The 24,739-nt window shown below is 43.6% G+C and overlaps 1 protein-coding gene across 3 annotated transcripts in view; it reads left to right on the top strand.

The window, feature by feature from the left end:
- GPATCH2 (G-patch domain containing 2) overlaps positions 1-24,739 on the top strand; it is a 104,133-nt gene that overhangs the window by 34,901 nt on the left and 44,493 nt on the right. Inside the window, exon 6 of one of the 3 annotated variants that reach the window (XM_090263422.1) lies at positions 18,512-18,575. The exons of the other annotated variants lie outside the window; for them this stretch is intronic. Coding sequence (XP_090119548.1) covers positions 18,512-18,568 — 57 coding nt within the window. The 3' untranslated portion in view covers positions 18,569-18,575. Of the gene's footprint in view, positions 1-18,511; positions 18,576-24,739 lie in introns of those variants that run through there. 3 annotated transcript variants of the gene reach the window in all.

Raw genomic sequence — 24,739 nt, 5'->3', positions numbered from 1 at the left:
CAGGAGCAGTATATATTCATAATAAGAAAATGCCCTTTAAAATTATTAAACTACTTTGATTTGGGGAGGATGGGAGAGATATAATGCAGGCAAAAACACTTCAAATATTGAAGTATGTATATGAATGTGTATATGTATGTATATGTGTGTTATGTGTTTTCTGTGTATAGATTGTCTTTTATATATTTCGTTTTCTCTGCTTGATTAATAAACACATTTCTATCAACTTTACTATTTTCTATATATAAAAGAACCCACTGTACTCACTGAGCTTTGGATATAGAAGATAATAACCTGAAGCTAATTAGGTTTGGGCTTCTAAAAAACTGGAATATTGAATAAAAACATAAACTACAATAGGAACAATGGGTTAAAAGGTAGAAGCTATTAGCTTCTGAAATGTATAAAAATGGATTTCTGTAGACACTTAAAGAAGCTGGAAGGCAATCTGATCACTCTAAAATTATTTAAAATTTTGCATTTTATAATTAGTTCAATTGATCTTCTATTGAAATGCAGAGAAGATCTTAACACCGAAGTTTGTTTGTTTGTTTGTTATCCTCCAAATGCAGAGACTGTACACATCCAGGAGCATGGCTTTATTATCATACTAATAGGTTTCTGGTACCTCCATTTATTTGTTTGGGAGGCTGAAGCAATCAAATTGGAAGCACATAAAGAATCAGTAACAGTTTTCTCATGTCATGATGTATTGATCTTTTACATCAGATATGTTTTAAATCTGAGCCACCTGGAATTTTGACCAACAAATTCAAATTTGATTTTGCTTAAATAAGCTTACCTAGTTTTGTCTTTTTCTTAACGCCATTTGATTAGTTTTTTAAAAAAAACCCATGTACCTGGTTTCCCATTTAAGGTCATAATGGAATGTGCTCATTTTTTAAAGGGTTTTCATGTACATATGACAACTAACAGTTACAACCTTCTCCAAAACCGGGGGTGGGGAACCCCAGCATTTTGTCATGGAAAGAACAGTAGATCATGGGTAAGATCCGAGGTCTGATGTCAGCTTTGGACAAACCAATCGCTGTGACTTTGGGGCAAGACATTCAAGCATATTATGTCTTTGTTTCCTCCTTTGTAAGAATCAGGAAACCTGAAAGCTTTCTTTTCTAACCTACAATTCTTACAACTGAAAGTATAGAAGCCATCTCAGGCCCAATCAGTCCTCAGGCCTAGAAAAAAACAGAAATACAAGATTCCCACACCTGTATGTAAATGTCAGGAATTAAAGAGGGAAAAAAGTGAACTTCTACATTTCAGGTATGAGGATATGAGACTGAATTTTATGTTCTCCATATCTTCGACTGTATCCTGAATTTTGCTCTTCCTTGTTAGTTCACTAGATAAGCGTGCTCCTTGGAGTCTTCAGACCCAGACTCAGATCCTGGCTGGGCCTGTCATTTCTTGACTGAGTGATTTTGGACAATTTATTTAGTCTTTCTGCACCCCTGTTTCTCCTTATGCTCCCGGCAATAATGTTCACCCAAAGGGCTTATGGGAGAAGAGAGGTTGGATGCATGTAACATACGGCCCGTTACGGGTGCTTGGAAATGTTGCTTTTTTCCCCTCTTGCCGCTTTTTGGTCTACGATGACTCCGTTAGCCGTTTTGCCTCACTGATAAATGACAGGCCAGCCCTCTATAGGCAGATAACCATCCGGAAGCCAGATGCAGTCCCTGGATGTCACTGCACATCGTGGGCGGCAGGAGAAGGGCATGTCCCAGACTTAGACAGTCTTGAAGCTCCAGGGGCTTCTCAGTCAGCCCCCCAGCTCCAGGCTCTCCCCGGGGCTGGGATGGGTTTCAGGCTCTATTTCCACGGCAGCCTCTAGGGCAGGGTCCAGGGTCGGGCTTGGGGAAGTGGGACCACCGAGAAAATAAGGCCATTGTAACTGAAGGTATAAACATGATAAAAAGGCACACTACCCTTCAAAAGACTTTTTCTTAGTCACTGTGTTTCTCTTTTTTGTCCGTTCTCTGAGCATTTGGGAAACACTTAGACATATTTTAGTGCATATTTCAAGCAGTGGTTCCTGTCCTGTATTCGTGTCAAGGCTGAACATGTTGCGTTTTGTTTTGTTTTTCCTTTTAAACATCATCTGTTCAGGTGTCATTTCTGCAAAAAGTAAATCATTCTCATGTAAGTCATTAACTGAGCTTTACCTATAACTTGTTCTGTAAGCGTTAGAATCGGGCTGGGAGTGTTATTTGAACATATTTCTGTAATATAATTAACAGCCAGGATAGGTTGATTCTGAAAAGGACATCTAGCAGTTTTGACACTGAGAATTAATTATAAGACAGAAGACAGATTTGTGCTCCAGCTAGAATTAACTAGCAGTTCAAAACATAAGCAGTCACCTTGGGCTCTGAGAACACAAAATGACACTTCTTTGCTTCATGTCCAGCTTGTAAAGTTTATTTAGACAACTCATCTGCTTGTCAGCTCTGATTTTTATTATTTTTTTATTTTTCTTTTTTGTGGTGGGGGTTCTGTTTCATTACATTTAGAAAATAGTTCTTGCTTTTCTTCGGCCACTCCAAAGTTCATGTTTGTTGAATTAAAAAAAAAAAAATCACATTTTATGTGTGTCTGTGTTTAAATGGTTCAGATTCTTATCAGAGGTCATTCATTCTAGGAGGAAGGGGATGACATTCAACTTCACATTTCGTCCCAATTTTAAAGAATATCTCTTTAATTAAAGAGCTGTAAACTGTATTAGTTATTTGCAAGGAACAGCTCACATAAAATGCTGGCACTGTATTTTGCTGATTTTTTTTTTCCAAGTGACCACAGTTATTTTAATGCTTCTAATGCATCTTTTCTCATTTGACAACAACAAAGACCCTCTGCAAATGTCTCACACCGGTAAAGCCAAGAAACACTGGGACAGGGGCTTAATTTTGAGGACAAAGAGCTGTCAGGGGCGCAGAGAGGGCATCTGTCGGATAAGCTTTCAATATGATGAGAACGATAACAGATCTGCCACCTGTGCAGAAGACAAGTCCTGTTTTACAGTATTTGACTTTAAAAGTGTCATTTTATTTGTTCAAAAAGCATATTTTAGATGAGCCGGTTATGAACTTGAGTGCCCGAGCGTCCTTTCTTCTCACACGTCTTATGGTTTGAATCTCAGCATGTCTGGATTTTGTCCTAATACATCTTACGCAGGTACAAAAGAGCACGTCAGATTTATTTTGTTAAAGATGCTTACGCATTCTGTTTGCTAAGATATCTTCCTTCTCTTCACTGTGACCCCTCCCCGCCCTCAGAAGAGTCTCTTTTCTCTCTGGTGTGGCTGTGATCATACCCAGTTTTTCTGGGAAGTCATATCCAGGTCTTAACAACCGACCTCCCCTCCGGCCACTGACATCAGAACCTGTGGAAGGGAAACCCAGATACAGATACTTGGAAAGATCATCTGAGTGCTTTGTAGCGTGAGGCCAGGGTGAGGGCGCCGTGGAGGAGCGAGCCAGGAAGCCCTGCGACTGAATTCTGGTTCCTAACGTGCGTGCGTGGAGACGGGGTGCAGGTTACACAGTGTGTAACCAGGCCCTGCTTTTCCGCTGGGGTGTGCAGATTAAGGGGATGTGGGGCCCCCGGCAGGAGGGCTGTTCAGCAAACACAAGGTGCCCGGGAAGCCTGGAAACACATAACAAATGTTTACAGAATCGAAGCTGTTCTCCCTAGCATTGCATACGGCCTGTGTGTCTAGACTTCTGGAAATTCTGAACATCGTGACGTAAGGCTTGAAGTTGTTGCTTTTTTAGATCTTCGTAATGACCTGACAGCTGGCATCACAGTGTGATCGGGTCTAGTTCTACCCTCTGGGTTCCACAGAATAAATCGGATTCCTCTTTTTCACCGGACCTAAAGTGCCAGTGTCCTAGCTATCTCTGTACCTCTCTAAGCTTCTTTAAGAGAGGTGTAAAGATATCAGGGAAATGAAAGGAATTGAGAATTGCTACATGGTAGTCGCTGAAAAACTTCGACAGTTTTGCATGGTTTTCCTACTGGATCACCTCATTTCTTTCTAGTTATTTATATTTTTTGAAACGCCTTCACTTTTATGATTGCTTTTTAAAGGTGCTTGTATGTTCGTGTCCTTCAAATACAGAAGCCAGAAGTAACTTCTTTTTATTTGAAGGCTGAATTTTAAATTGTTAATGTTTTCTTTTGAATTATGAGTCTGTCGCCTAAAGCGGTCTTATGCCATTAAATTTAAGAAGCATACTTTCTATTTCTTCATTCCAATACTTTGATAATAATATTGATTAAGCTGGAGGAGCCAAGAATGCCCGCCATTGGAAATTTCTTTGTGAATTTATTTTAATTTGTTAATCGGTGTTCTTTGCCTAAGGTTGCTTTGCTTTTTGTAATTGCCCCAACTAAACTCTTGACCAGCCATACTTGGCTCTTATCATTGGAAGCAATTCTATAATATAAAGACTTCGTTAGATACCCTTTGACACTCTACTATAACATATTACTACCACCTTCCTTTCCGGTGGTAACCTTGACAATAAAAGGAAATGCCATTTCTCTGGCAAAACTTCTTCTTAGCGAATCTATGCCAGCTCCTCATGATTACTGCTTTCTCTTCTAGTTCCAGATAAACTCTATGTTTACTAAGTGATACAGAATTTTACCCCTGTTTGTCAATGCTGTGTTGGTTATTAGTTTATAAATCCCCTGGCATCTTACAGGTGCAAAGAGAATGCAGTTCTGGGATTGTATTTAACATATCTTTGCGTATTTGCAGGAGCTTAGGGATCTGAACTGGTGCTCCCTCCTCTCCGCCTCGGGCTGCAGGATTTGTGCAAGGGTGTGGGGTACGGGTGGCGTCGGAGCTGCTGCCAGGAACAGGAAGGGACAGGGAGCCCTTTCAGGTACCCGCTCTGAGTAGTATTTTTAATCTAATTTATTGCTCAAAATACCTTCTCAAGGTAAATATTGTTACCCATACATTTACTGATGAGAGATTAAATAATTTCTTTAAAACAACATAAGTGGCTAAATTCCAGACCCAAAATTCGAACCTAAATAGGTCTGCTTCTGGAGCTTATGTTCCTTCTCTCTCTATAAAAGGTCTCAGAAATCAGGTTTTTTTCTTTTTTCTTTCTAGCTTTGTTTATTTCTCCCATATTTTAATAGACTTGCTTTTTGAAGACTTATAGGCAGTCTTAAATATTTAAAGCCTGGAGTCTTATAACAGCTTGTTAGCATTATCTAAATAAACCTGTTCTGTCAGTTACTCCTAGGCATCACCCGCAGGCATCTTTAGGGTTGAACGTAACATTTAATTCAGAGCAGTGCAGGCACCCGCCCACCGGCTCCTGTTTTCTGTGTCCTGACAGTGTACTCGTCTGCTCTTTCTTTTCAAATTCCCTTCAAGCATGCCCCCAAGTTTTAGGGAGATAAACCTTTCAATCCAAGCTAAGAAGAAGTTTTCATATAAAATGTGGAAAGGCAAATAAATGAGATTGCAGACCCATCCGTTTAGGCCCTGAGGTAGAAACCCTTACCATTTATAGCCAGCACATTTTAAAAAATGTTTCTTTCCTAAAGTGTCATTTGGAAGTAGATTAATAATCTAATAGGTGCTTGTACCCAGGCTAGGACTTGGCTCTTATTTCGTTCCTTTCTTGATTTTTCTTTCTGGAAAGAGACAACACCTCCGAAATGGATGGTAGGCAATCGGGAATTTCATGTCCTTGGTTGTTCAACACAGATACCCCTGCGGTATTACTCAGCCATAAGCCAGAGAAAAGTCGCAGCTGAAACGGAAAAACGGGGCTCTCTGAATAGCGTTTCAGAGTGCTGCAGGGAGGTGAGTGTTGCCTCAGCGCGGCGGAGTCAAACTGAGTCTTCGCTGTGCTCGGGAAAACGAATGGCGACGTTCACGTGGGGTAAGACAAATGGCATTAAATGAGAAAACACACCATGGATGGCAAACGGAGCCGAGTTAATGTGTTGCTACAGTCGTGTTGCCCTACTGGTAAATGAAGGCGGTGTAATTATCTTGCTGGCAGAGATAATGTCAAAACCTCATTTCTCCTTACAAGCCTCGTTTTTACACGCGGGCTAATTGAGCTGCAAGGTGACAACCGGTTATAGATGGCCATCATCATCACAGGCTCCTCTCGCTCACTCTGGAACAGCGTCACCCTTTCTTCAAGGGAGGTCTCTTGTCCGACTCGAAGGTGTTAAAGAAACTTTCTGAACTGTTGTGAGTACTCTGCAACGTTCTTTTTTATCTGTAAATTACTCTGGAATAAATTATGTTTGTCATATCAACTTTAACGCTTTCTCTTCAATCTCCTGACCTGCTTATTATACATGGTTTTTAAAGGAGACAGCAATCCAAGTTTACTCCTTGTTTTACAGAATGTTATAGCTGTGTTCGGGTGAAGTTTGTTTTCTTTCTTATTTTTTATTTCTGGGAATTTAGGCTTTTTTAGGTATTCAAAGCAAAATGTCAGAAGTTCAGAAGTAGGGAAAAAGTACTTTGTTCATCAAAGTTAATTGAATTTAAACTCAGATTTCTTTCTTTTAGACATCTAAGACTACTCATTATTAGCCTGTAGTTCTTTGCTACCTCACTGCCATGGCAGGTTTTTCTTTTCTTTTCTCTTTTTTTTTTAGGTGAAAAGACATACTGCTTTATTTTTTCATCATGTGATAGAAGGAAGCATGAGTTATCTTTAGAAGTCTCATCCAGAAGTTTTGGGGGTCTTGTATTAGTCAAGGAGTCTCGTTTGTTGATCAGCTCAGTGATCTTTAAACTTCAGCAGCTGTGAGTCGTCTAACAGCTTGGGAGAACACCAGCTCCCGGGCCCCTGCCTCCCAGAGTGTCTGATTCAGAAGGCACGGGTGGGGCCTGAGGATTTCCTTTTTTTTTGCCTTCCTACCATCATACTTCACGGAGCTAAAGATGCTTGTTTCGCTTAGCTCCGGTTTCATTAATGGTGGCTCAGTCCACGAGGAGGCAGCATTTTCTATAGTGAACTTTTCTGCTTATTAAAAATCTGAAGGATTGACTGATGGAGCTGGTTCTTGTGGTTGTCGATGAATCTAAACAGACGCTAGACACAAGTTATTATCTCAAGGAAAAGGCTAAGTAATTGTGGATGTAGAATTGTAGTTCAAATACACGGGCAAAGCACTGCCCTGCTGGAGAATCTCCTAGTCTAGCGTAAAATGCTGAATAGGGATTCAGGTTGAGATTGTTCAACCGGGGTAGTCGGAAGGGGGGTGTACCTTACTTGTGGGATAGCTTACGTCTGACGGTAAAGGTCAGAGTAGTGGGGACTTTTGAATTGAAGGGTAGGCTGGAACTCAACACAAAACCCAGAGCATCTTAGCTACGTCACCGGGATCATTGTCAATCATAGCAGTAACAACAAAAGGCTAATAAGGGAACAAAACTAGCATGTTACCAAATATTTTATAATACTTCTGTATTTTCAAATAGCTCAGCTTTGTTTTCCTATATGCCAAGTAGCTCAGATAATTTTTACAATGGCCATATAAGGTCAATAATATCCGCTTTTAACAGATGAAGAGACCGAAATATAATGAGATTAAGTAACTGATCCAGGGTCACGCTGCTAATAAGTGACTCATTTGCTACTAATCCAGCGCTGCGGCCTGGTCGCCCATGTCTGTCTCCAGTTCATTAGTGGGAAAACGAGAACTCTGTGAGCAGGACAACGTGGTTCAGGTCAGACGGGTAGGAGCGGCCGCCTGTAGCTCACGCCCCAGCCTCCGGACACCTGCTCTGGCCCTTGTGTGCCCCTCCTGTGTTCTGTCCTGACCGTGTCCTGGGCTGCATGGAGCCCTGGGCTCTGTAAGTGGACTGAGGCCGAGGGCAGGGGTCAGGAAGTGGGGTCCAGCCTGCCATCCGTCACCGTCATTCCTCCAGCCCCAGACTGTAAGCAACAGTTTGTTAGGACCATTTCCACTCCCTGAGAAGTTAGGAAGTAACACGCCCCGTTCCCCACAGCGCCCGAGGCCTCTGTCTGGCCCTGCCTGTGCAGTCGGTACAAAAGGCGCACTGCAGAAGCAGGCACCCTCGGGTGCCACTCGTCCGAAGTATGCGTCTGCCTCCTCCCTCACCCCTGGGCGCCGTTCAGGTCACTGGAACGGCTGCGGCTTCCTGCACGCTAGTCCCTGGTGGGAACGAGACAGGTGTGTGCTCAGGAGCTCAGAAGCCTGATCAAGGAGGGACATAATTCTCTGGGGCGAATTCCAAAGGACCCGTCCGGGGAAACCTAAACGAGAAGCAGTCCTCGGAGGGGAATTTTCTGTCCTTAAGGGTTTGACGTTGCCCAGAAAAGATCAGCTGGGTCAGCGGAAGAGCAAATCAAATACCTAGACACACCCTGCGTAAGAGCGGCGTCTGTGAGCTGTGTACCCGGCCCTGTCCCTAGCTTTATCTCCTGTACTCGTCCAGGCCAGAGGAGAATGGTGACCGCCTAGTCGAGGGGTCTGAGTCTGCAGGCGGGCCCCTCAGGCCTCCGCGCACCCTCCAGGCAACGACAATTATCTCAGGAGAAAGTGGGGGGCTGACTGCGGGGAGAAGAGGAAATACACAACAGTGGGCAAAGATCCAGCTTTGAAAATGAAGTTAGCACCGGTCAGAATTTGAAAGAGTAACGGGATTATCATATGCAGTTAACAAATAAAGAGAAGGAGCTTCAGGCAAGTATGGTGGGCTTGCATGCAATGCATTTCACACATGTGCACACACATGTGCGTGCGCACACACATGCGTGTGACCGATGCCATCATAAGTCTTCTCGCTGCTTGAAGCACTATGTATTTTTTGTCATTTATCCTCCAAATTTAATTCATTGCTGTGACTGCTGTGCATGCTTTTAGGGAGCCCTTTGCTTGGTTCTAATGCCGCCAGCGCGCTGGCAGCGGAGCAGGGTGGTCTGTGATTCTTTCACTCAGTCCTGGAGCAGATGCTGTACGTGACCCCACTCCGGGTTGTCATTTTAAATGTGTGGCTTGATTCTGCCTGCAAGGGGAAGATCAACTATACTGCAGAAATGCCTTGCAAAACGGCGGTGTTCCGCTAAAAGTATAAATAATGTACTCATGATATTTTTTCAAAGTGAACGGAATTACTCGTGTTAGCAAAACTTACCTTTTTTTATATTGAGATAGATTGGTTTCACAATATGATATGATATGATATGATATGATATGTGTATATGCTGCAAAAAGCACGGTGCTTTGTTAAGGACACAGAGGAGAGTCGCAGGTGGTGGCCATGAGAGCTGGGGCCCAGGGCAGGCAGAGGCCAGCTCCCAGTGGGGCGCGAGCAAAAGGAGTTTGGTTCTTTTGTGCCGTAGGTACAGGGGGCCACTGAAGGCTCCACATTCAAAATGTATCTAGAATTAGAGCACGTGTTCACCAGCTGTACAGGACGTCTAGCGGGGAGGTGACGGACGTGCACCGTCGAAAGCACTGATGCACGGCCCATGGCGTGGCCGCTGGCAGGTGTCACTAGCTGGTCTGGTGCGAACTCGAGGCCTGGGGCTTTGAGCTGTGGGACCTGGCCGTGTCCTCTAAGCTTTCTGGGCCTCGGTTTCCTCGGCACGGAATAACTGCCCCGTGGTGACAGGACTTGGCGGAAACGCTCAGGAAGAGTTGGTGCTGTCTGGGCCATTTTGAATGATCCGTGGAAGTTCCCCTGACCACTCACACTGCTGGGGAGGGAGACGTCGGCTCCAGAGGGCGTTAGTGGGTTTGGTGACCAGGACTCGGTTCCCTCCAAATATATCTGGACGGGGGGAAAGGGAGGAGGGGTCACGGGTGACTTTGAGGCCTCTGTCTGGGCATCAAGCAACTGTGGTTTTCTGCTTTCTTCTTGCGATAATGCACAACTTCTCGGAGTTGTGATGGGCTGGGACATGGGAACTCTCCACAGGGAGGGTACTGGAGTTCATGTGTGCCCACGGTTACAACATGTATAATTTATGTAGTGCTCACTATACGTCAGTGCTAAGAGCTGAAGTGTCTTACCTCCCACATCAGACCCCCTTTAGAGACAGTGGCCATCAGCACTGTGCCAAGAAGCTGACTTCGGCCCCCGAAAGGGAGATGTCCCCAGTCTTGATAGAGCCCGGGTTCTAATCATTTTTGTGCGACTCCAAAGCCTATGTTTTCCCCACATTAATATAAAGCCGTTCTATATAATTAGTATCACTGTAGGTTTGAGATTAATGAGATAACTTGGAACTGCTTTGAAAAAGTAAGTGAGGTAGAAAATCATTCGTTTGCAAACTATAAGATGTGGATCATGATTCAGAAGCATTTTAAAGATTAACTTGTGTCTTCAGCTTATTAACTTGTTAAATGGTAATAAAGTTTGACTTCTGCCTGTTTTACAGTATGAGTATCATGTACTGAAAATTTTTAGGAGTACAAAAGAATAGCTTATGAAAGGTGCGTTTACAGACAGCTGGGTCTCGGTGCAGGAATAGAAAAATAAACAGGAAAAAAAAACAAATGAAACCGAACACAGAGTCCAAAACAAAGCCACCCAAACAATGTCATCTGACATATGACAGAGATGATATGATATATCAGTGGGGGGAGGACAATGAGCTATCCATACGGGGTGGGGGGTGGGGCTGGGATTCCCCCAAATCGATCCCAAGTTGGTTAAACACGTTAGTGGAAAGGCAGAGCCGCAACACCCTCAGACCAAAGATGAAAGAGCAACTCCAAGACCTCAAAGCAGAAGAATTTCTTAAAGAAGACAAAAGTAGCGAACGACAAAGGAAAATGCGGAGAAATCCAACCCCGTTAGAGTTAAGGACTGGGCATCTGTAAAAGAGAGTGGAACCGGCACGCACAGACACGCACACACCTGTGCCCCAGGCCCAGACTGGGGGAGCTTTAGGGGCGCAGATGGCAGTGGAGGCCGAGGGTCTGCAGCATGCCCGCACGTAAATTAGTAAGTGGGAAATAAACCCCCGAGAGACAGGTGGGCACACGGGAAGAGCAGATATTGTATAAAAAAGGGAATGAAAATGGCCCGTAAACGTGAACGGTGTTCGACTTCACTAGAAATTAGGGAACGGCCGTTGAAATCATGGTGAGAAATGCTTTGTCACTCCCCAGAGTGGCAGAGCTTACAACCCAATACAAATCATTGGCAGGGTAAGGATAATGGGGACCCTGAAAAATTGCTTCCGCGCGTCCGCTGCTCCGACAGTAAAGAGTGCGTATCTCTCACGAATTTACAATTGTCTACATGGTATATAACTAGAGAAACTCTTAACACTTTTGTGCTAGGAGTCATGTTCATAGATACTCACAGTAGGAATCTCTGTAAGAGTGAAAAACTGGGCAGAACCCGTCCCCCCACAAATGTGTGTTAGCAGGAGAATGGATGAACTCCAAAATGTTCATTGAGTATACCAGTATATCAGTAATAAAAGTTAATTAAATCTGGCTACATGTGTCAACATTTAATGAACCTCAAAATACAGTATGGGATGAAAAAAGCAAGTTGCAGATATATATCTATATCTATATATAGATATATATATAGTATGATTCCATTTATACAAAGGTTGGCAAAACTAAATAGTATTGTTTACAGATGTATAATCTGGTGGCAAAACTACTGAATTAAAAAACAAACAAACAAACAAAAATGATTAGCCCTGGCCGGTGTGGCTCAGTGGACTGAGCACTGGCCTGAGGACCAAAGGGTTGCCAGTTCGATTCCCAGTCAGGACACGTGCCTGGGTTGTGGCCAGGTCCCTGGTTGGGGGCATGGGAGATGCAACCACAGAGTGATGTTTCTCTCCCTCTCTTCCTCCCTTCCCCTCACTCTAAAAATAAGTAAAACTTTAAAAACAAAAAAGACGATTAAATCAGCCTTCAGGGTTAGTTGCTGCAGGAGGAGAAGGGAAGAGGGAAGGTGTGCATGTGGCCAGATCATGTGGATGGCGCACTTGGGATTCGTTAGCATCCTAGTTCTGGGTCGTTGTTCTTTAAACGGCCGTGTGTTTTCTTACAGTCTTAACTATGTAAACTATATCTCACCAGTTTTAAGAAAAAGGGAAAACAATGTATGTTATTATTTTCTTCTATGTTTTTGTTTCTGTCCCATTAATAGTTTAGATTCATGTTCTAAAAAAACAGATATGTTTTCTTGCAGAAAATATAGGATGTAAATTCATTTATTATGTAATCTCAAAAATGCTGTCAGTATTGGGAATGAAAGAGTAATTTAAATGATTTTTAAGTTGAGCTACTTTTCATTCTGCCTGTGGTTTAGCACAAAGTACAGGATCGGGTTTCTAGACTTGTGATCAAAAGACCCAGCTCTACCCCTAAACCAGTTTTGAGGCTTTGGAAATACCCTTCCCTCCCTGAGCCTCAGCCTCTCCTTCTATAAAATGGGTATACTATTAACCCCTGCCTCACCAGACTGCTGAGAAAGTGTACGAAGCTCATGAAGTTGAAGGCGGAGCGCAGGTGTAAGTTAAAGGCGTGTGTGTGAGGTCCGAATCCTGAGACCCCTCTCCGTTGCTGAGCTCCCTCGCCTGCACCTGTAACCAAACTAGGGGTTGTGTTGGCCGGATCTGCTTTGGAAGTTGTAAGTGACTCTCTTTCGAACCATAAAGAATCCCTAAACGGGGATGGTCAGGAATACACGCCTTTCATTTGTTGTTCCGTTCGCCATTCCTCTTGTAGAAACGTCTTAGTTTGTGAACTTGCCCTCCCAAGTCAGTGGGGTTTTTCGCTGTCAGCTGTCACTACTGGCACTTAGTAGGTCCTGCATTTTTTTTTTTAACCTCTGAGCTGGTCAACCAAGGGCAGCACTGAGGAGGAGGGGGGCCCTCGGCCTCCCGTTTTCTGCAGTCTCTGGCAAGCGTGGTGTTAACGTACATCACTGAGGTGTTGGGAGAAACAAGACCATTAAGAAGTACAGTCTCGTGGGCTTTTCCATTCCTTAGCTCACAGTGCTCCTGAGGTGAGTGAAGGGGAGACTCGAAACGGGTCCACACCCCCGACAGTCAAAATACACAGTACCGTCCGCACTTTCGTACCCTGACACGTAAGCAGCACCCAATAGGACCTGTGTCCTCGCAGGCTGGCACGAGCCAGGGGGCAGGAAGCCACGGCAGTGTGCCCACGAGGCCACTGGCCAAGGCTTTGCAGACAGAAACTTCCCACTTACAACTTGGATTCTTCTGTAACCTTAGCGGAGGGACTCACTGAGCATCATTAGACTCTGGGAACACAGACCGAGACAAGCTTTATAAATAGTTGGGGTTTTATATTAAATTATGAGGCTAGCTTACCTTCGGCTGTGTGACTGGCCACGTGGACTTTTAAAAAGAGGACCTGGAACAAAAAAAAAAAAAAAAATGTGCATCAGTAAAGCTTGGTTTTAGAAATCCATTAACAGGGAAGATGCAGAAACCAGGCAATGGGCATGATACCCAGCAGCAAAAGGTCAGGCATTACACATTTTCAGGCCACCTGTACACCAAGTACAGTGTGCGTGGGTCACACACCTTAGATGAGTGGGAGCTGTAGAAGCTCCTGTTCTTTGTATCTGGCTGTAAAACCTTGACTGCTCAGCCGTACAGGCAAAAGCTCTCATATTTTTTTTCTAACCACTTTTAGATGGAAAATAAAAACGTAGCTTAAAAAAAATCAAACTGAGAAATGTAGGGAGGAAAGACTTGATTTTTTTTAAAGAATGGTTATTTTTATTATTGACTTTTTCTGAGTTAAGACTCATTTAATATCCTGGTAGTGACATGCAAACCCCAAATATATGAGGATTCTTTAAAAAAATGTCTGGAATAGAAAGAAAATGATGTCTCTTCATTTGCTATAACTGTTCTATCAGTTCTACCAAAGTCCTGAGGTGGCTTTTTTTTTTCTTTTTCTTTTTTTGGTAGGATTTGTATTTCCCCAGCTTCCCAAACAGATTTGCAGTTAGTTTGACTTCGGAAGAAGAGAAGATTGTATCAGATGAAAGAAAAGAAATGTGCCTTGTTAATGGGTTTATATGTTTCTGAATCAAACCCACAGTAACTATAGCTACTACGATAATAAAAATAATGCTCCGATTGGGGGTGCTTGTGATAGTTTCATCCTTTCTTTCCTGTAGTTTTGAGCTTTCCATGTTTGCCATAGAGCAGCCGTACCGTAGATACAATTTCATCAATTGCCAGCCAATGTAGCATTATTAATGCCATCGCAAAGATGCTCCAGTGAAGATAGCGCCGGAGTATTTTATGCCAGAGGCTGCTGTGACTTTGGGGGCTCAGGGAAGACGGGGCTGCCCTCGCTGGTGACCTCATAATTTCCAGAAGCAGGTGGAGGTGGCAATTATAGCTTCGGCCACTATCTTGAACTTTCTGTAGTAAGTGATGAATTGCAAATGGCTAGACCCTGTGCACAACAATAAACTCAAATAAATCTTCAATGTGTAATAATGACAAGAGGGAAAGACTGGCAGCTATAACAAGGCTTCTGTTGTCACCCACTTTACTGCGGCCTTGATATTCATCATTATCAGCCCGGGCTAGCTCAAGAGCTGGACAAGAAGGTCCGAAGAAGGATGAGTTGTTTGCGCTGAAGCGTCCAGTTGGTCCCATCTGGACGAGAGTAAATGGGATTTTTTTTGCCTGCTCACTAGGCCAGAGCTGTCCATCATTTTAGGCAGGTATCTGATCACTTCATGCTGGGGGACGATATGGCTCTCCCCTCCTGGCTCTCTCTTGGCGGCGCAATGTAACCCTTTCCCCCGTCTGCAGGCTCCTGGTTGTTTCTCAGTTACATAAAAATCAGTTGTGTTTACAAAACGGAGCTAATGACGTTTTCCATTGCTGACAAACGACTTCTCAAATGAGAACATAATTTTAATACAACCTGAATCACAGTTGAAGCCTGTGCCTTGAATCATATGAGGTTATGTTGAATAATGTGTATTTTCTTCAGCATAATATAGCTTATTATTAATATTGAAATACGCATGTAGGCAATATAAAAAATCGTCAGAACTTTAAAATTATTTGTAAAGTATTCCCTAAATACTTTACTGTTGGTGATACACACACACACACACACACACACACACATGTTCTTGATAATAATGATGTGCCTGTGACATTTTGGTCAAAATTAACTGAACACTGTGTGATTTAAGATAAAGCCATATTCACTAGAATGGCTGCGATCAGATTAATCAATACAATATAAGTCTCGAAATGACTGTTCTTCCCCTTAAGAGACATATCAGATTTTTAAAAGAACAGCGGGCACATTCATTTATGATGACCGTATAATTATGTATTTTGTATGTTGTCTTTATTGTGATTATGACGTTTTAAAATAAAAAGTTAGTAGCTGATAGGTGATTGATTTCCTTCTCTATTAACCACAGACATCTTTAATAAAGATTATAAACATTCTCTCAATGTGTTTTTATTACCTTTATTCTATTTGTTTTCCATCTTTTAAGGAAAAAGATCATGTAGCTGTTCCCTAACATTTTAGGTTTGGTGTTGTCCTGTAAGGAAAACGAACTCATTAATAATAGACAGTGGAACCCTTTGATCATTTTTGCTTTTGATTCATGATACTCTCATTGTTACTATTCCATCAATATATATTTTTAGATAAACCAATAATTGTATCATTCAAGTTCACTTAACTCCTGAGATGTTTGAAGGTAAGACTGCGGAGGCTCCCACCTGACATGCTGTCACTCGTGTTCTCCTTCCTGATAAATCTCTAAGCCGGGAGGCCCCAGACGCATGCAGATTCCTTTGCTTTTTCACGTGTGTCCTGATGGAATAGCAACTTCCAGTTTCAGAGCCAAAGCACGTTGTGCTTCATCTCTGCAGACCTAGCGTTGCCCAGGAGTGGCCACATGAAAATACATGTCAAGAACACTGTTTTCTCATATTGGAATTTAGGCAATTTGTTTTCGGACCGTGGGCATGTTCAGCCTATTTCTGGAACCCCTCCGTGGCCTGACCACGCGTCCTCACATAATTTATGGCGGTGCCGTAACGCCTGGACTCTCCATCACTGTCCAGCTGGAACCTCTGTTGTGCACAGGCTCTTCCCGGGGCCGTCGGCAGCCCCCTTCACCTCCTCTCCTGCCTCTGAAGCAGATAAACCCGCACTAAATTTGGATTTGGCCACATGCAGCTTCGGCCAGATACGTGATTCAATTCAATGATATAATTACATGTTGAATAGTGTCCATGTACATATGGATATTTCATCTGAACCTGCTTAAGAATCGAAGGAACAGCAGTTTGCTGAAGTGTCTCCTGTATGTGTAAAGGCTGGACTTTCATTGAGGTTGTTTTAATGTATATATATATATAGAGAGACACACACACACACACACACATATAGACACACACACATACATATACACACACACACACATATATATAGAGAGACACATACACACATTAGGCTGAGCTATTTGTATGTCAGTATTTTCTCTAGGTATTTCATATTTTTATATATGACATAGTTATGTCAGAATGAGGTATTATTAAATAATTTATCCGAATCTCTTTTTTTTAAGTATATTTTATTGATTATATTGTTACAGTAGTTCCTATCTGAATCTCTTAATAAAACTCTTGGCATTTAACACTGAGAAATATTACTAATGGCATCTAAGACTATGATGACTGAACTAAACAATTTAAATGAAACTGAGTGATATTAAGTGATTTAGTTATTTTGTAACCTTCAAGCATTCAGGTTATTTTACTTGCTCCCCTTCGCTGGCACACAGTGAAAGGAACCAGTCTGTGGCACCCCACAGTTACTGTCTGGTGACACTGGCACCGCGCAGAACTCCCATGCGGCCTCCAGAGAGTGAGGGCTTGGCTTACTGACCGGGAATCGTTTTGTCTTTGACCTTACCAGGTTTCTGCTCCTGGACTGGTCCAGGCATCTCTCTCTTTTATTCACGATTAACGAAAATTTCCTGCTTTATTTTTGTAAGAAGTTGGGGGTTCCAGAATGATTTTGATTAAAATATAATATTATTTCAAATTATGAACTTTTTAGAGATTATAGTATAATGTATGTGTGTGAAACATTATCTTTCCGTGTCAGCAAAAATTCTCCATAAAGTCTATGATTGCATGGTATGTAATTACACTAATCATGCAATGGCCTGTCACTTACCACACGTCTTACCTGCATCCCTGCATGTACCTAAATAATTGCGTTAATACAATATATAGCTGTAAAAATACAGTTCATTATCATAGACATTTTGTTGCTTATACTGAAAATATTTGTTCATTCAGATTACAAAGAGCAGACAATCATTTTTGACTAGCTAACTGAAATAAAAAATGGTTTTAAAATCACATTTTTAAAATTAAATTATTTTCCAGTTCAAAGTCAGCTACTTTATTTTTAGAAATTAATTTTACTGTATGACTTTCCATGTTTGAAGCAAGTTATTAAACACTTTTTATTTATCAATAGATTTTTGTTCAGTCTTTATTTTTTTTAAACCAGGAAGGTAACAGGAAGATTTGACCTTCAGTTGTGGATGAGTCTCCTTCACTGAAAAATCACAATTGATGATAGCATCATCGGTTTGCCTTTAACACTATCTTAGATGGTTTTATTTTACTTTTTTCATGTGATGATAGTTGGTCTTTCTTTATGGGAATGACAACTTTGAGAGCAATGACTGTCTAATTTATCACGACTGTGTCCCCACAGTCAAACCACTACCCAGTGCTGAAAAGATATCCATAAATATTTGGAGAATAAACAAATAATAGGAGTTGTTATTGCTGCCTTTTATTGAGCATCTAGGATACCGCAGGTGTTTTGTTAGGTATTTATATGTGTCGTCAGTCATCATCACAGATTAACTATAAAAATACATATTCTTAACCCTGAGGAACCTGGGGCTTGGAGTGATTAGAAACCTACCCCGTGTCGCGGCTCAGAGGGTGGGCCCTTGTCTTCGCCACAGAACCTAGACCCTTGCCACTGAGCCACGCTGCCTCTGAGTCTCGCCTTCTGGGGGCTGAGACAGGAGCGTATCAGTATTCAAAGAGAGAGGAGCGGAGCACTTACGAGGCTGGCATCTCAGAAGACAGGCGCCTGAACCCGGGGACAGACAGGTGTTCCGTGCAGAACGCTCCTGTTAGAGAAGTGAACAGGAGGGAAGGAGGTCTGATTTTGTTTGCACGTATCAAAAGCAACTGGCATCCAGGAAAAGCACAATTTTTGCACCCAACGAACCTCTGAGCCTAAGTGCAGGGCAGGGTGTCTGTCCGTCATGAAGCTGCGTTTTGCTTCCCAACTCCCATGCATTTGCACAGGACAAGGTAGTTTCTAGGTTTGCTTGTGCTGACTACGAAACCCTTGTGCCCTGTGTGTATTCCTTCCTTAATGATCTACCTAAATGGCGCTCTGTTTATTCCACACACAGAGCTCCACCTGGGTAGGTCTGTCCTGCACAGGCACGAGGGTGGCGGGCAGATGCTGACCGAACGCAGAGCAGTGACAAATGAGGGGGCGTCACGTGCTTTCCTCTGAACGGCGTCTGAGCTGTCCTTCGGACGCAGCCGGACCCTTCCCTGGTACCATTAGGTCGAAGACGGGAAAGGAAGACATCAAATCATATCAACTTCTCGTGGGATCCTGAGCTTTCTACGCACGGCGGCCGGGGAGCCTTCCCGTCGCCCAGCAGCATTTAGCGCCCTCGTTTCCCCAACCCTGGGCACGACTGACAGTCCTCAACCTGCAGCCTAACATTCGAGGCAGGGAAGTGGGGCGGGAGAGCCCACAGCCCAAAGGGAAAGATGGGCGTGGGTCAGATTGGAAGACCATCTGGAAGTGTTTACCTGAGTTACCAGTGACCGTTTGGTCAGTAATGGAGATGCGTCAAAACAAATCTCACGGAGGGCCCCATCCTCAGTGGGGGCTCAGTGTCGCTGAACTCCGAGACTAAGCCGGACTGAAGGATTCAGTCTGGAAGGGAGGGGTTAGATGCCACGGGACCAAGCTCGTAGAGGAGGAGGAGGAGGAGAAGAGGCGACTGTGTACAAAGCCACGCGGCTGGCTGTGCCCGTCGGTGAAGCCTCCCCGCGCGCCCCATGGGCTCTGAGCCCGAAGGACACAGCCGGACCACTGGGCGCGCTAACGAGGGGAGAGGGAGAGTGGGTCCCCACGTGGGCAGCTCCGTTCTGCCGGGACGGAGTGCCTGCGCTACAGCTTGCGTGCGAGGGTTCCGCGCAGAGCGCAGCCTGACCATGGAGGCGCGCGCCCTCCCCGGCCCCACTTCTCTGAAGGCTCTGGGTGGTGAACTTGCACATGAGGTTATTGTGAGATGCAGTGCATTACCCAGCCCACTGTCCTGCATGGATTGGTGATAATAAATATTTGCCTGAATGAAGAAAAACAGGGGATTTCCCGTATATATGAGCCTTTACTTATTTATCCTCATACAAGGACATGTTTTCATTGCTTCTAAAGAAAGGAAGGGGGAGAGACGGAGGGAGGCAGAGAGGGAGAGGGAGAGAGAGAAGGAGAGAGAGAGGGAGATGGGAGAGTGAAACATTGATACGTTGCCTCTGTATGTGCCCAGACCAGGGATCGAACCTGCAACCTGGGTTATGAGCCCTGACTGGGAATTGAACCCATGACCTCTTGGTCTATGGGATGTCGCTCCAGCCAACTGAGCCACACAGGCCAGGGCTACGCTTTTAACTATTGCCAATTTTTACGGTCCTTATGAGGTTGAACGATGTGGAAGCTTAAAGTTTATGATTTTGTCTGCTTGTTTTTTTAATGCAGGCTACATTGTAGAACTTGCTAAAAAAAAAAAAAAAAAAAAGGAAAGCTCCTTTTCTTCGATCAAGGACTTTCTGTGTCAGGCTTTGAGAGACGTGACGTGTCAGACCCCTAGTGACTCACAGGACTGTACTTCTTAACTGTGATGACAGGACATCTGTACCCTGTAAGTTTGAAACTGCAGGGAAAAGAACAAGGGCGGTGCTGATTTGTCTGAGGAGATGCAGGAGCCCAAGCATCTCTTACCACGGAATCTCCTTGAGTTCAGTCGAATCAGTGATTCATGAAGCGGCATGGGTTTACTAGGGAAATAAAGTCACAGTTCAGAGAAACTGGCGGGGCTTTCAGCCTGAGTCGTGTTTTTCTTTCCTCTGTCTTAAAAGAGCAAACCTTGGAATGACAGAAGCCCTGGCAGTAGGCGACGGTGCTGGAGTTAAGGGACCCAATTCGTCTCTGCCTATCAGGGGACTCACTGCAGAAGGTACGGATGCACATATCCGCCCCGGAATTGCTCTGATGTGTCTAGCTGTGTGGCCAAACCCCGTGCAATGTCTGTCTCCGAAAAACCCAGTCACAGTTCATCTTTGTAAGAGGTCCTATTCCATCTTCATTGTTAGACTGACCACAAGGGTTATTGGGGGGCAGTGACCCCCTGGGATAGGTCTGAAGGGAGAGGCTGCAGAAGCTCAGGTCCCAGTGACACTTCACACTTTTTTTTTTTTTTTTTTTTCTTTTCACTTTCAGCTACATGATCCCAGCAACAACTTCAAAATCTGTAAAGGCCAGAGGCCCTCCCTGCCAGAAGCCTGGACGGTTTTTCCTCCTGTTAATTTCATGGAGGCTTATCTTGAATGGTAAATCAGAGTTTGTGCTGAAACCTGTTTACCACCGGAATGGTTCCATGATTCTCATCAACTGGAATTAGAACTGATCCAAGAGCAGCAGGCGCCGGCGCGCAAGCCCTGCGCACGTCAGTGTAGCAGAGGCAGACCATGGTCACTGCTGTCTCACTACAAAGGGGTCTACATTTTGTTTTTCTTTCTTTATTGACAGGCTCTTCTTCATCACTGCTCTCGATATAAAAATTCATTTTATTCCACCCACACTCAGGGAGTGTTTTGTGGGAAAAGCCAGGGACTCTGGCACTCTAGGGACAATGATCCCTTCCCTGGGAAAGGAAGGGAACAGCCTGAAACTGTCACCACTGCCCAGGAGCACCTGACAGCCTGCTGCAGCGGGGGCTGAGCTGCAGGGCCGTCTGCTTACTCTCTGCTCATCTGTTTTTCCCTCCCTCCCTCTCTTCCTTCCCTCCTTCAATTTTATTTTAAAGAGCTCTGGAACCCCTCTGTGATTGCATCATAATCAATCGTGTTTTCCTTATGAGTCATAAAGTTAAAGTAAACTATTTATCAATAACTTTTAAGTAGTTTAACCTCCAGAAACCTTTTATTAAAAATAAAAACGCCAAAGGAATGTCATTCCAATTTAAGTATTGAAATACTTTCGTTTGTCTCTGACATGCTAATATTGATCCCAAGCTGTTTGTATGTTCAACATACTAACCAAAACGAGGTGATTATAATGAAAGTAGTGACTATTTCAGAAACACAGTCAGCATAGCTGTGTATTCCTTTAGTTTTTATATAAATACATTTCTAAGTAAATGGCAGAAACCATCAAGAAATAAAATCTTTCGGGGTTCTCTGCGGCCCCTGTTTCCTGTGCACTGAGGCGCTCCCCATAGCCATTACTATAAAGCGTTCCCTAAGTACATAGAGGTTCTCATCGTTAAGATTTTTATTGCCAGCCACACATCCAGAGCTGCAAATTGCCTTGTTTCAGATTTATTATGTATTACTCCAGAAATTCTATAAAGATCAAAAGAACTGATTACAATGTTGACCTTTGCATTAACTCATCTGAATTTAAATTCAAGTGTTTGATTTGGGAAAATAAGTCTATTTATCATAGGTCTGCTACCGAGGGGGTGCGCCACCCTGATTGGGAGTGCTGAGACCCAATTTATTTAGTGAGCGCGGGCCTGAAAATTGTTTGTAGGACAAGAGGAGCCGAAGGCTGCCTCGCGCAGTGGCTGTGGCATGCCAGGCGACCCACGTGGACCCCGCCCTGCGCCAGTCCCCAGCAGCGGTCTGTTTCCATCTTGTTACCGTCCCCGTATTCACCTGAGCAAATAGAGACGGTTTAGCAAATATGAACCGTTCTTTGATTTAAAATTAATGGTCCTTCTTTTACTGAGAAAATAACCATTTTCAACCTAGAATTTACATTTTGGAGGAATATGGAAATGCTTCTCGTTCTGAAATGAAATTAGCCTTTCTGTTATACTTGGACTCACGCTTGTCCGTGGTTTGTTTTTTTCTTTCTTTTCCTGAATCATTAAGGAAAAACACTGGTTGGAGTAATATCTTCCTTTGTAGAAGTACAGAGTGTGCAAACTGTCACCTACTGCACCACTGGGTTTTCACCCCACGAAAATTCTAAACGTACACCCTTGCGCCACACCCCGCTCTGACCACCCGCCAAATGGTGTGTTTTGTCCACCTTAATGAACCTTCTCATCTGCCCTTGAGTGGGCAGAGTGTTCCAGAAAGCGATTTGATACACAAGGGCTGGTGGCAGTCAGCACAAGGCATCGGCAGGAATCCGCCCCTAAGCGGCCATGGTCTCTGGAGAGCAGACTGGCCATAACACTGTGAGCGATGGCGGCCCTACCCTGTGCGGCAGAGGTGACGGGCCCAGCGTGGCCCCGAGTCACCTGTGGGGCCTGTTTGGTGAAAAGGCATCCTTTGTGGGTGACGGTTTATGCCTGTCTTAACACTGAAGGTTCAGCTCTCCTGCTCCCTGTGGTGACTGACCCTCCAACTCAAGTCCTGTCAGAGCAGAGAGGCCAGGGTGTGACCCACTTGCTAAGTTTCAGCGGGCAGGCTGGGAACGGCTGCGGTAGACCCTTGATGTTCGCAGATTTGTCCTGAGACACTCATGTGCTACAAATGGGAAAATGTGGCAAAGCTTTTTATTTTCCCCATAAATCCAGTAAAGTAAAACTTAAAAAATTAATTGAGTGACCCATTCATGGTTCTATAAACCCAAGGCCGCAGAGCTCCCAGCTAACGCGTCTGGGATAATTCCAGAACAGCTGGTGCCGTTCAGCCTTAGTTAGGTTGATGCTTAGACGCTGTCTGTGCTTTACAGGTAGCTTCTTCTAGAATGAATTTAAGAACACATGATGCCCTGCCATATTCTCAGAGTACATGCTAGTACTCCACAGCCTCCTTTCTCTCTTTTTTTAAATAATGTGCTACTCCAGAAAGATAATTCAGCAATATTCTCTTACTTCTGACCACCTTGAGTGGAAGTGTTTGAGGAATTCATTCAAGATAGTCTAGCATCTCTTTCATTTCCTATATTTAACAAATTGTGAACTACTCTTGATGCAAAACACCTAGTAAATTATGTTTATTCACTCAGGTTATTCTCTGCATATGTCCAAGTTTTTTTTGTACTATTTAATTGTATGAAACGGATATTAGAATGGCAACAGGACTCCTAATACAACACATCCAGACTTCTGAATGAGTATTGTATTTAGCCAATTTGTGAGTTAATCGAGGTATGTACTGAGTTGTTTTATGACTATTGCAAAATGATCCTCAGTCGTAGTGAACGACGCGTGTGCTTTTGACTAGTTCACGGGATGGGTCAGGGCAGGCAAAGACACCGAGTTCTGTTGGTGACTCAGCAGTGGGTTAGACAGTAGCCACTGCTTCTGAGGCATGTATGTTCTTGTAGAGGGGACAAGGGTCATTCTCCCAGGAGGCAGCCTGTGAAGCGACAGAAGAGAAACAGGAACACAGAGGGGAGAGTGGGCCTCTGTGGTGTGCAGTCATAGAAGCCTTCGGGCTCTTTCACTGTGATTGTGTGTAAAATCAGAGGAAGCTTGTGCGTGTGTGCGTGTAGAGTTACATTCTCTTTACTACTTCAGCACCATGTACTCGAGTGGTCTGCTAATTCAAGTTTCTTTTAGGCTCTCAGAATTGGCAAATCGGCTGTAAAACATTCAATTTAGAGACCATTTTCAGAGATAAGATACTTAACTCTATTTTCTTTAAACTCATGACCTTTACACTAATTGAAAAGCATCAGAAAAGCACCAGCCTATGTAGTCCCTAATAACGTCTTTGCGGAAACTGACGAGGGAAGCTGTGATTTAGACTGACCACCATGGAGTTTCAGCTTACTGTGTAGAGTAGCTCTTCTTTGTAATACAGTGCGTTTTGAATAATAATGATGCATCTGCAGTCCTAACATGCTCATGAGAAACCACCGTTCGTATGATTTTTATCAGCCCTCACCAAGACTGTCATGTAATTCGCTGAAAAGCGTGATGGTGGCCCCAGTAATAAACTTCTCTGACCATACGGTTCATCTGCGTGGACTTCCTCTGGGCTTCCAAATCCCACCAACCCTAGAAAAATCCCCTCACTCTTGCTTACACCTACTGTAATATCTACTATGCCATCTTATTATTGAGATTGTATCTTGCATTAGACTTTGAGACAATTGATACAGCTGATGATAGCTGACAGACACTGATCTATGTACATTACAGACGATCTCCTTTAATTTTCATAGTAACTATACACTAGGTGTTATTTTTATCCCTGTTTTATAGATGAAGAAATTGAGGAAATGTAGACGAATCAGGATTTAGACCCAGGCCCCAATACCCACACTTTTAATCACTATGTTGTTTTGTTCCTTAGAATAACATTGTACTAGAGAAAATTGAGGAAATTCTTGAATTCCAGTTTGTTTTGTTAAACCTGGTGGATGGTATAACCCA

This window comes from Furipterus horrens, unplaced genomic scaffold, assembly GCF_987537825.1.
Source record: "Furipterus horrens unplaced genomic scaffold, mFurHor1.1.pri manual_scaffold_15, whole genome shotgun sequence".
Taxonomy (NCBI): Eukaryota; Metazoa; Chordata; class Mammalia; order Chiroptera; family Furipteridae; genus Furipterus; species Furipterus horrens.
The sequence above is the reverse complement of the archived record's forward strand: the minus strand, read 5'-3'. Positions and strand labels throughout refer to the sequence as shown.